The sequence below is a fragment of the Thrips palmi genome, unplaced genomic scaffold, assembly GCF_012932325.1.
Source record: "Thrips palmi isolate BJ-2018 unplaced genomic scaffold, TpBJ-2018v1 HiC_scaffold_19, whole genome shotgun sequence".
NCBI lineage: Eukaryota > Metazoa > Arthropoda > Insecta > Thysanoptera > Thripidae > Thrips > Thrips palmi.
Window position 1 is genome coordinate 9,057,468 of NW_023144628.1, and position 11,693 is coordinate 9,069,160.

An 11,693-nucleotide genomic window follows, 5' to 3' on the forward strand; every position below is an offset into this window, starting at 1 on the left:
TTCCTTTTTTTTTCGCGTGATGATACTGATGAAACGATGATGAGTCGGCGAATATTCTCCTGCTCCGCCAAACAAGCGTGGCGCCCTACACCGCCCTTACACTCTTTGGAGCGCGCCGCGCGTGCGGAAGCTCACAGTACACACGCAAACACACGCACGCACGCACACGTGCATTGCATCAAGAAGTCTGTTTTTCCCCCACTGTGAAAAATAAAAATATTTTTAACGGGTGCCAGGTAAAAGGTCCAAAAAGGGCCAAAGTGGCCAAAGGGGCAGAAACGGGTCGCGTGGGGCAGCGCCAAAGTCTCCGCAGTCGACTGATTCCGAGGGCCGCCTTCGTCGCTCTGTCTCTCTCGCACTCGTGGGGCGTCCCGTATAGGTGCGAGAGAGACAGAGCGACGAAGGCGGCCCTCGAAATCAGTCGACAGTGAGGTGGGTTTGTTTTTTTCTTCGCCCCTCCTTTCTCCGGACATTAGAGCTCCGGACCGAGTGCCGAGTCTCGAGTCTCAGAGTCTCGAGTCTGGGACGGCCAATCGGACGGCAGTCGTATCGGCCATCGACGGAACGTCTGGCCATACATCATGCTGCCCGCGCCCCGCCAGCCCCGCCAGCCCCGCCAGCCCAAGGGCGCACGCACACAGTCTCACACAGTCACACACAGTCACACACGCACGCACGCGGAAAAACGGGGCCAGAGTTAGCCCCGCGCTCTGCCCTTTAGGCCCCCTCCCCCAAACACCCGGCCATATTTACACCTTCCTCACCACACCCCTGACCGACACACACACACACACACACACACACACACACACACACACACACACACACACATGCACATGCACACCAACACAGACGCGGGCGGGCGAACGCAGACCCAAGCGCGGCGTCGTCGTCGAGGTTCTGGTAATGCACCCGTGCTGTCAAGTGGGCTGTGTACTGAAAGTCAGAACGTGTCCCTTTTCCAGAGCAGGCTGGCGGAAGGTCGTGGGCGAGTGAGAGAGAGCGAGGCGTGAACCGCAAGGTGAGTGAGAGAGAGAGTGCGAGAGCGAGGGTGAGGCGCGAACCACAAGGTGAGTGAGAGAGAGAGAGTGAGAGCGCGAGGGCGAGGCGCGAAACCACGAGGTGAGTGATATCGACTGCGCGGCGAGCAGCCCTGGTTGCCCGTGGAGCTCCACACGGAAATAGGGCAAATTTCACGGGCAATTACATTGGCCGAGGGAACGCTCCGGAAACGTTGAAGCGTGCGTGAGTGCGTGAGTGAGAGGGAAAGAGACAGTGAGTGAGTGAGAGTGTATCGCGCGCGGTTGACGGACGATTGCGGCGGCCATTGTAACTGAGTGATGGAGAGGGGCTTCGTGTCGAAAGACACATTTTTCACATGTCGCCGGCCTGCTTGTGTCAAAACGAGTCGCGGGCCAAAACACACACAGGCACGCACTGACGGGCGCGCACACACACACACACACACAGACACACAGAAGCGTCTCGCCGCCTCGTCAATGATGCAAACGAACACATAAACGCGTCCCATCCTATTGGCTCCTTTGGCCGGATGACAAGGCAGTAAAGAAGCCGTATTCGCTGCCACGCTGCAGACAGACAAATTGCCGTCATCAAAGGCGGACCCGGTGGGCCAGCCAGCCAGCCAGCCAGCCAGCCAGCCCGCCAGCCAGCCAGCCAGGCCTGAGATAATCCCCACGTACCATTCCAGCGCCGCCGATAGCAGCTGCTACGCATCCACTGCCGTCTGGACCCGCAGGACCGTTGCGTCGCTCTGTCTCTGTCGCACTCGTGTCGCAAAGCCGCAAGGCGTCAAAGGTGCGAGAGAGACAGCGATCGCCTTTGGAAGCCTTTGGAAGCAGGCGGCTGCACGGGCTGCACGCCCCAGGCCGCGTCCACCCCGCCAACGCCGCCACCGCCGCCACCCCCGGAACTGAGGCAAGCGGGGCAAGCGGGGCAAGCGGGGCAAGCGGGGCAAGCGGGGCAAGCGGGGCAAGCGGGGCAAGCGGGGCAAGCGGGGCAAGCGGGGCAAGCGGGGCACAAGGCGAGGCCAATCTGATTTGCACTGCATTATCGCCCTGTTGGAGGCTAAGAAGTCCCCGTCCCGGCGCGTCCCGCCGCGTCCCGGACTGGTACACAGCAGCAAAGCACGCAGCCCCGCGGCGGTAGGGCGCGGCAGGCGCGCGCTGGTCCTGGCTGGTCGCAATGGATACAAAACGCTTCCTGGAAGTGATGCCGCGCGTCGGCCGTCCGCCATCCGCCCACGCGTGTTCCAGCTGCTCCAGCTCCAGCGCACGTGCCCCGGGGAGAAGCAGGCTGCAGACTCCAGCGCTCCAGAGGCGCACAAGTGTCTCTTGATTGTGCCGCCGCCGGGCACGCTGCGCCACGCCGCGCCGCGCGTCACTTTCTGCTTGTGACTTGTTGTGACGTCCTGCTTCGAATGAGAGGAAAACGAGGAAAACGTGGCACGGCGTGAGTCATTTTCTCCCATTTTCTCCAAACATGCCGTCCGGCCGGACGGGGCGTCGCACCGCACCGGGCCAGAAGACCGGCGGAGGTGGCAAAAATTCTAGACGCGTTTTGAGCTCCAGTGTCGCTAGATGGGACTCGAACCGACCTTGTGACCCCACCAATGGATTGCTCTCCGTACGAGGAATCCATTGGTGGGATCACACGTTCGGTTAGAGTCCCATTTAGCGACACTGGAGCTCAAAACGCGTCTAGAATTTTTGCCGCCTCCACCGGTCTTCTGGCCCACTGTGGCACCGCCTGTCCGGCCGTGACGCGGAGAAAGAGACGATGACGCGGCGCGCCAACAACGACTCGCTTCCGTCGTCGGCGTCCCGGAGGGTCCTGGACGGCGCTGGACGCGGCGCTGGACCCCACGAGGAGGTAGGCAAGCCGGGCAAGCCGTTCTAGGAGGGGTTCCCGCAGCACAGCGGGGGCGGGGGGCGGGGGCTCGCACCCAACCAGTCTGTCCCTCTCCCTCTCATGGCGCGTCTCGCGCAGGCCCGAGAGAGACGGGGAAAGTCAGCCTCAGCCCGCGGGCGTGGCGGCGTGGCGTGGCGACGCGTCGCCCTGACTCGTCGCGGGCCCCGAAATGCCTCCGTCGAACATGTCAGCGGTGTTGGCAGCCGATGTGGGGGGAGGGGAGGGGAGGGGGAGTCATCGCCACTCACCCCGTCCGATTTGCTGACGCGCCGCGTCTGCCGCGCCCCGACCGATTTAAAACAGAGTTTCGAGACCCCGCGACCCCTTTCTGCTTGTTTCTGTTTTCTCGGGCCCGGCGCGGCGGCGCGGCGGCCAGCCAGCGCTGCCCTTGACAGACAGCCACCGCCGCGCCGGGGCGCCGCGGCGCCGCGGAGCAGAATGAAGTAGATTTTCGAGTGATGAGCAAAGTTTCTCATTATTTATTTTCGTTTTATTCAGTCCGTCGCCTTGTTGTCTTGGACTCGCCGGCTTTGTGTCTTCCTGGCATAATGGAGGCTGCGGGCTGAGGCTGCGCAGGCTGCGGCGCCGCACTGGAGTGGAGTGGTCTGTCTGGGGGTCTGAGCCTGCCTCATCGCCGCCGTCGGCGGGGCGGGGCGTCCAGGACCCCTCGCCTGGAAGCCTGGAAGCATGGGCTGGACCCTGGCGGCTGCGGAGGCTGCGGAGGCTGCGGCGGGTCGCCATGGTGACCAGGGGCACCAGGGGTGTCTGTTTGCATCCCGTGTGCGTCTCGGCGGTCTCGACGCAGACGGCACGGCACGGCACGCCGCGCGTCCCAGGCCGCCAGCACACACACCCACACACAGAGAGCTTCGGCCGCGCTCGGGTTTGCGGTGGACGCGTAATTTCCGGATGGTTCCGCCGCGCCATCGCCGTACAGTTGGTGTTCGCGTCCCTCGCCTTTATGACTCGTGAGTGGCGCGGACACCGCACGCCCCGCGCCGCCCCGCGCCGCCCCGCACGCACGGTGGCGGATTCGGATTCGGGGTGTCTATTTGTGTGAATGGCAAAACGTTGCCTACCTACAGCAGCCAATAAGTGTGCCTCTCTGCCTGCCTTGCAGGCTGCTTCTCCGCCTTCAGGGAGGCCGCACCCCCGTCGTCGCCACAACCCCCTCCCCCTGCATCCGCGCCGGGCGCACGGCGCGCACGGCACGCACGCGGAGCATGGAATTGACTGGCCTTCGGCACCCCCAGTAGCACAGCAGCATGGCAGCATGCGGGATGAGGGGACTCGGGTCACAACTTCCGTTCACGAGAGCGCGACAGAAAGAGAGAGGGGGGAGGGAGAGAGGCGGGGGAGAATATGCAGAGACAAAAAAAGGATGAGATTTACGATCGTTGGATGACTAATCTTGTGGGGGGACGTCGGGATGCCGCCCATCCCGACCTACAACCGAGCGCGGTGCGGTGCGGTGGGGGTTGGGGTTGGGTTGGGGTTGGGGTTTGGGGGTAGGGTTGGGGTTGGGTTGGGGCTGGGTTGGGGTTGGGTTGGGGTTGGGTTGGGGTTGGGTTGGGGTTGGGTTGGGGTTGGGTTGGGGTTGGGTTGGGGTGGGTTGGGGTTGGGTTGGGGTTGGGTTGGGGTTGGGTTGGGGTTGGGGTTTGGGGGTTTGGGGTTTGGGGGTTGGGTTGGGGTTGGGTTGAGGTTGGGTTGGGGTTGGGTTGGGGTTGGGTTGGGGTTGGGTTGGGGTTGGGTTGGGGGTTTGGGGGTTGGGGTTGGGTTGGGGTTGGGTTGGGGTTGGGTTGGGGTTGGGTTGGGGTTGGGTTGGGGTTGGGTTGGGGTTGGCCATGTCGCTTCCAGGGGGAAGTGAGCGCCGGCTCACGGCTCGACGGGCTCCACTTGTTGTTTTTGTTTTTGATTTAATTAAAGTTCTTCTTGTCTTTCTCGAGACGCTCCACATTTCCCGCGCCGCCCTCAGACTCGCTTTCGCTACATTGGGCGAGATTGTCGTGTGCCGCGGACCTGGGGCACGCCGCCCAACGCCGCCACGCTCTGTCTCCCTCGCACTCGCGGGGCGTCCCGTCGCGGTGCGAGAGGGACGGGGCGACGGGGCGACGGGGCGACGGGGCGACGGGGCGACGGGGCGACGGGGCGACGGGGCGACGGGGCGACGCCGAGTCAGACTAGGCAGAACCGCACCGACTCCCTTCTTCATCTGAGGCGCACCTCAAATATTTACCGCGCCGCTATTTTTACCGGCTGTCTGTGAGCAGCGCCGCGCCGTGGAGGATTGCGGGGAGCAGAGAGAGAGAGAGAGAGAGAGAGAGAGAGAGAGAGAGAGAGACTGACAGACGGACGGACGGACAGATCGTTCCGGGGCCCAATCATCGGCCCGTGGCAGTGGAGTCACTGGGAAGAATCAAACCAATTTGACAAATGGTGACAAACTCAATTGACAAGTTGAGCACGCGCGCCGACGGACTCTGTGTGGACACTGTGGACGCTCCGGCCTAGCGGGGCTAGCGGGGCTAGCGGGGCCCGGCGGGGCTCGGTGGGGTCTAGAGGGGCACGTGGCGGCAATTGGAGCCGGCGCAGCCCCCCCCCCCTCCCCGGCGGATTCGCTTTCGTGGCAGTGCAATCGGCGGCAGAGTTACGCAGCCCAGAGGCCCGCCGCCGTGCCCGCCGTGCCCGCCGTGCCACTGGAGGCTGTGGAGGTGCAGGCGAATTAGCTCGCGTCTGCCGCCCTATCTGCGCTGATAAGCCTCGCTACCGCACCACTGTCTCTCTCTCACGCGCGCGCGCCCCTTCGCGACGCCCCGTGGGTGCGAGAGAGAGAGTGCCGCCTGGCGCCACAGGCCGGCCCGCGCTGTGTTTGCAGTCAGGAGTACAGGGAGCAGGGAGAGAGTCAGAGCAGTGCAGGCGCAGCAGGTGCATGGCGTGCATGGTGATGGTGGGAAGCCCGTCTGCGGGTTGGCCTACCCACCACGTGGCCGTGCGTCACACACCCCCGGACGGGCCGCGGGCCCATGAGAGCGAGAGAGACAGAGCGACGAAAGCCGCTGCCGCTGGACCAGTCAGCGGAGCGGTACGGCGCGAGAGGCGCGGGAGGCGCGAGAGATACAACCAGATGAGAATCTCGATGACACTATCTCCTAGTGTCTATACACCCACAACACGCCACAGCCCTTGCCGCATTCTTTTTCCGTCGAGTCGGCAGCGCGCAAACTCACACACACACACTCACACACACACATGTTGCAAGGGAGGGCCGCCTCGGCATTCCTCCCCCGTCGGCAACAACAACAGGCACACATGAATATTAAAGTGTCAAGGAAAGAAAAGTTGGAAACCTCCCTGAAGGCATCAACAAAGTCGTTTACAGCCTTCCTAAAGAGAGCGGCCCGCCTGGCTTTGCGTGCGACGGGCTGCGCTGCGGGCGGATTCCGAACAGGGCTCTTTCGTCGCCCCGTCTCTCTCGCGTTCGAGGGGAGAGCCGAATCGGAGCGAGAGAGACGGAGCGACGGCATGCCGACTCTACTGGCGGCGTGTTGCCGCAACCCTCAGGGGTCGTTTCCGTAAACGCACGCGAACTCGGCCGCAGCCCCGCCCCCGCCGCCCCGCGCACCCTGCCGGTCCATCCCTCTCACTTCCGGTGTCTCTTCCGCGCCCCGCCGCGCCCCGCACCGCCCCGACCAAGGCCCCAGGCCTTAGCCCAGAGCAGCCCAGGCACTGGGTGGTAATAAGACAAAACCGAGCAGCAGGGCTCAGCAATCCGAGGTGCTTCAGTCGGCCTGAGCCCCCGCTCTCTCTCTCTCTCCCTCTCTCCCCCTCGCTGTCCCTCTCTAGGCCGCGGCTCGGTGGCTTGGCTTCTGACCGAGCCCACCGCCCACCGACTCCGACTCGGGGTGGAGCATCCTTCCTTCCGGTTGCCGCACGCCACGGCACGCCACGGCAGGCCAAGGCAGGCCAAAGGCAGGGCGGACACCGCTAAGAGATTCACTCATGACGTAACGACCGCCTGGCACTTCGTCAGGCCGCGCGCTTTGACGGCGGCGGCTGCATTGAAACCTGTTGCCTGGGCGCCCCTTCCTGGATGTGGGCGGCACGCACCTACAGTGGGCCGGGAAGGGCTGTCCGTGGACTGCCGTGGACACGGGCGAACACGGGCAGACATAGCCATAGACACGTTTGGGGTTCTACGGTCATTTAACAGCGGGTCCGAATCAAACACGTGTTGGTGCCAATGGAAGGGACAAACACTAAGCGACTCCGAGGTGAGGGTGGGGGCGCGGCTTCTAGCCCTTGATGGGGTGGTGGCATTCAATCTCAGCCGGCCCTACAAATTTTATTTCGCACCGCGTCGCTGAGTGTGCTGTGACCCTCAGTACTCTCAACCCCAACACCACCGCAGCCCAACACACATTCCAGCAGTTCAGCGCCCTCCCCAAACTGTCCCGCGGGGAGGAGTTCCCAGCAGCCCCGCCCCACACCGCCCCGCCACACCTCGCCCCGCCCCCAGAGAAACAACGACCTTCGCCTTGACCGCGCAGCACGGCGTCAGTGGCGTCGGCTCGCCTCCGCCAGCGCCGCTCCGCCACGCCGCACTGCACCGCCTTGACGGGGATCCCCGTCCGGCTGCACATCCGGACGGCTCTGTCCAGAGCACGCCGTCGTCGCCATGGAGGCCGTCTCGTCGTATGCAGATCCGGCGGCGCAGCCTCGGCGGCCTCGGCTCGGGTTTCGGGCCGCCGAGGCTGCGCCGCCGGACTCCGAAGGATCGTCTCGCCGCCGTCTCTCTCGCGCCCCTCCGGAACGCCCCACGAGCGCGACAGAGAGAAAGAGAGAGAGATCCTTTGGCATCGCGGGCTCATCGGCTTACCCGACTTCTTTTCCCCGCCGCGGTTCTTTCTGGAGGTGTAACCCGCGCGCGGTGCGCGCTGCGCGGTAAGCGAGCTTATTCACAGGTGCGTCGCAGATTAACCGTTTGCTCACAAGGTTGCCAAAGTACAGTAGTGCAGAAAGCTGCTCCCCGTTCCCCCTGCGAGTCGCTGGGCTCGGCCGCGTTGCGAGTGAAATTAATGACGGGGTCGTCTACTCCTTTGCAGTCCTTGCCGTCCTCGGTGCTTACCGGCCACCGCAGCGCAGGCCAAGGCCGCCAAGGCGCAGGCCAGCAGGGCGGACGCGAAGGCAGGTCCGGGGCGTCGCGGCGGCATGCTGCTGCTGTCACACTGTCACGCTGAACCTCCGGGCTACGCGCGCATTGTCACTCCCGTCACTGCCACGTCTCGGACGCGCCGCACAGAGACACTCGTTGCTGCTGTTCAAAATCGCTCATTGTCACTCATAGCACCACCGTGGGGCGACTCGACGGCTGGCCTCTGGGGACGGCGGCGCACTGCTTTGAGGAGGTCAGTGCTGGCGGGGGCGGCCGCCGCGGGACTCGCCGACGCGAGCGGCGAACGCGCGTGACCGCCTAGGCGTGACCAGCAAGGTGTGACCGGCGTCGCGTGGCGTCGCGTGGCGTCGCGTGGCGTCGCGTGGCGTCGCGGGGCGGTGTGTCCGGTACGTCCAGCGGATTTGGTGGCGCGCGGCGTCTGGGGCAGCCTGGGCCTGGCGCGGTCGGGGCGGTCGGGGCGCCGTGCTTGGCGCCGTGGGGGTGGCCTTGCTGGCCTCGCCGGCCTTGCTGCGCGCCGCGGCGCTCGGCGCTTCGCTCGCCTTGCCGCTCGAGGGGCGGTGCCGGCGCTGCTGCTGCGGGGATCTAGCAGGTCCGACCTACGGGGACCGAGGACCGACGCAGACTGAGCCGCTCCGCCTGCTCCGCTCCGCCCCCGTTGCTCCGCGTTGCTCTGCGCTCTGCGTCCGCGCCGAGTCGGCCAGTCTCCAAGTCTCCGCCGGAGGGTCCCCGACGTCTCCGACGCACGCCGCCGGGCCCCGCAGGAGCGCCAGGAGGACCCTATGCCACAGAACCTAGGCGTAGGGCCGGCACGGCGTAAGGCCGCCCAAGGCTCAGCGAGTGCTGGGGTAGCGTCCTACAGTGGACTAGAGTCCAGCCCTGTCGGTCAGCTGCGCGGGCCGGACCGGGCACGACGAATTGAATTCTTCGCGCCGAAGGAGCGCTCTAGGCGTGGGCCGCCTACCGGGGAGTCCCCCTTCCTATTCTGGAGGCTGGGTATGGATTTGGTGATAGACTGCTAATGAATATGGGTGTCAGGTAATTATGTCAAAGATGTTAGACAAATGTACATAGTTTAATAACACAATGGACTCACTACAAAACATATTTAATGCCAAGAAGAATGGAGATATCAAAAGGTACAAAACTTCATTGGAAAACACAACAAAAAAAATTGTAGGAAAAATAAGATAAAAAAAACTAGCTATCAATATTTGCTTTCTAAAACCAAAATAATTGAGAGGTGAGAGATAATACAAGTTAAAATTCGAGGTCATTAAATTAAAAATACTAGACCTGGAATAACTTTTCAACAAGACGAAGCTTTAGCTTATCATTGAGTCTGAAAAGTCAGCTATACCATTTAAAACTTGATTGGGTATCATAAACACATATTTTTGGCAGTCAGGCAATGACAAAGTTTTCCTTAAAAAGAGGCTTGTCTTTTCAACAACTTTTTGGCATTCATCTATAGAAAGGTCATACATGACAGACAGTGCTTCAGTAGAAATACCAAGCATGAACTTCGTACACGTTAACATAATCCACAACCGCATAGTTGGCTCAATGTCACTGATTGTTGTCTTGTTACGTATTACCATTCTAAGTGTAGCATCCGTTATTTTATCTAACACATCATATGAAGGTAGCCCTGTAAAGACAGATAACTTACTGTCACAATCTAATATTTTAAGAACAAATCGTTCAGAGCTCTTTGTTTCTGTTTGAGTAGAAGATGACCTTGCAATAGGTGTCACACTATCAAAAGAATCAGGGTGAAATTTCTATCTATTCTTGGCACAGTTATTAAATTGAAAGCAGTAATGGGAGGTTTATCAATAAATGATGAAACATTGCTAGGTTTTGGAAGAATCGATCTTAAGCCCATGGACTCCGTACTAAGATAAGCCTGAGACACTGGTGGCGGTGAAACAATTAAGTGAATCTGCTGATCTTGCTTTGATTTTGATCCAGGCTCTTGAAGTACAGTCATATTTTTCCTACGCTCCTCAAAATTATTTGATACTACGGGAGAAGGCTTCAACGACACTACAGTTCCAAGTTTTGAGACTACATCTTTAGAGACAATCCTATATTTAGCAGAGGCTCTTTCTGGTGACATTGATGAGGTTGACAGAATTAATTTTTTGGGAGGTGGATTTTCAGAGTTAGTATTGGCAATGCCGTTGGGAGACTTAGAGAGATTCTGTGCATTTTTGTCAACCTCTTCAGGGGAATTTTGAGGATTAGAATCTTCAGAATCTTTGGCGGGAATGAATTGTTTGCTTATCCTGTTAACTGCATCCTGCTTTGCTTTCCGTGAGGGTCTAGAAGATGGTTTCTCTATTGAGGATTTCTTTTTCTTGACTGAGTTCTTTTTTACCGTCGGGCTTGAATCCACTTGGAAATTTTCAGATTCGGAAGAACTCTTGTTTTGTTTTGACACCTGAGCTTCAGAATTTCTACAATAGAAATGTAACAAAACATTAGTAAAATATACAATAAAATCCTTACATTTAAAACTATTCCTATCATTAATACCTTGTATCACCATTGTTCACATTGGTATCATCTGTCTCAGTTTTTATTGATTCAAGATGATCAAGAGTGGGAGCAACACGTGCTCGGTCTGGCTCAGGCTCAGGTATCGGATCACCATTTGTATCTTTCTCAACACAGTCTATACTTTCAGGAAGAGGGATATCCAAGCTTATATCTGATTAAAGTGGAAATAAAAAATAGATGAAAAAATATAGATGAGCAGTAGGTTACATTTGATATTTACAGAATGCACGATAACGAACTGTGAATTCTGGTTCACCCTAATGGGTACATATCACAATTATTGAATGAGTCACCTGGTTCATCTCGTTCATCTGATTCTTCTGATGATTGAGGGGTCACAGGAAAAGGTTTCAACTGTTTCTTGCTTAGAGGCTGAGAATCAAAAATGGTTGGCACTGCATCAGCGGCTATGTATCGTTGGCTGCCATCGTTGTTGTAGACAGCAGTCCAGTCAGCAAAATGGTGACAGCACAAGTAAAATTTACCAGCCAACTCACTAGATTTACATTTCAGTAGATCAATATTGCCAGTGTTTCTGACCCAGGAGCGACATCTGTGAATAAGAAAATTGAATTAGCGCTAGCACAGAGACAGTGCAAGTGCAATGAGTTACCAGCTAGACAGAGAGCAAATCTTACCGCTCAATACTTTTTTCATCTGTTACATCACATGGAGGAAAAGTGAAGAAATATCTGTCAGCTTCATTGGTGGTACAGTTTTTAGCACAACATTTGATGTCTGCCTTTGTCACACTGTATATGCGCTCCTTCGACATGTCGGCTTTACACGGTAAAGTCCCCCTGTTTCAATAAGAGTTTCGAGTAGACCAATAAGATGACATGATAATGGTGGCACGAGTAAAACGACTGGTAAGAAAGGGCCTTAACTTACAAAGTTAACCTCCAGCGCGTTGGGTAGGTTTGGTTCAAAACATTGTGGCGCCTGCAAGGAGTATCTCCGCTCGCCGCGCGCGCGCGCAGTCGACGGCGGTCGACGGCGAGGCCGTCGCCGTCGATACTCCGTGCAC

The 11,693-nt window shown here is 59.1% G+C and overlaps 1 protein-coding gene across 1 annotated transcript; it reads right to left on the reverse strand.

The window, feature by feature from the left end:
- Positions 1 to 9,193: 9,193 nt before the first annotated feature.
- Positions 9,194 to 11,671, reverse strand: LOC117646302. Its single transcript, XM_034387162.1, is given in 6 exon segments — positions 9,194 to 9,875; positions 9,878 to 10,563; positions 10,643 to 10,817; positions 10,960 to 11,219; positions 11,305 to 11,466; positions 11,558 to 11,671. Coding segments are annotated over 5 exon segments (1,707 nt in total). The 5' UTR covers positions 11,442 to 11,466; positions 11,558 to 11,671; the 3' UTR covers positions 9,194 to 9,426.
- Positions 11,672 to 11,693: the final 22 nt, after the last annotated feature.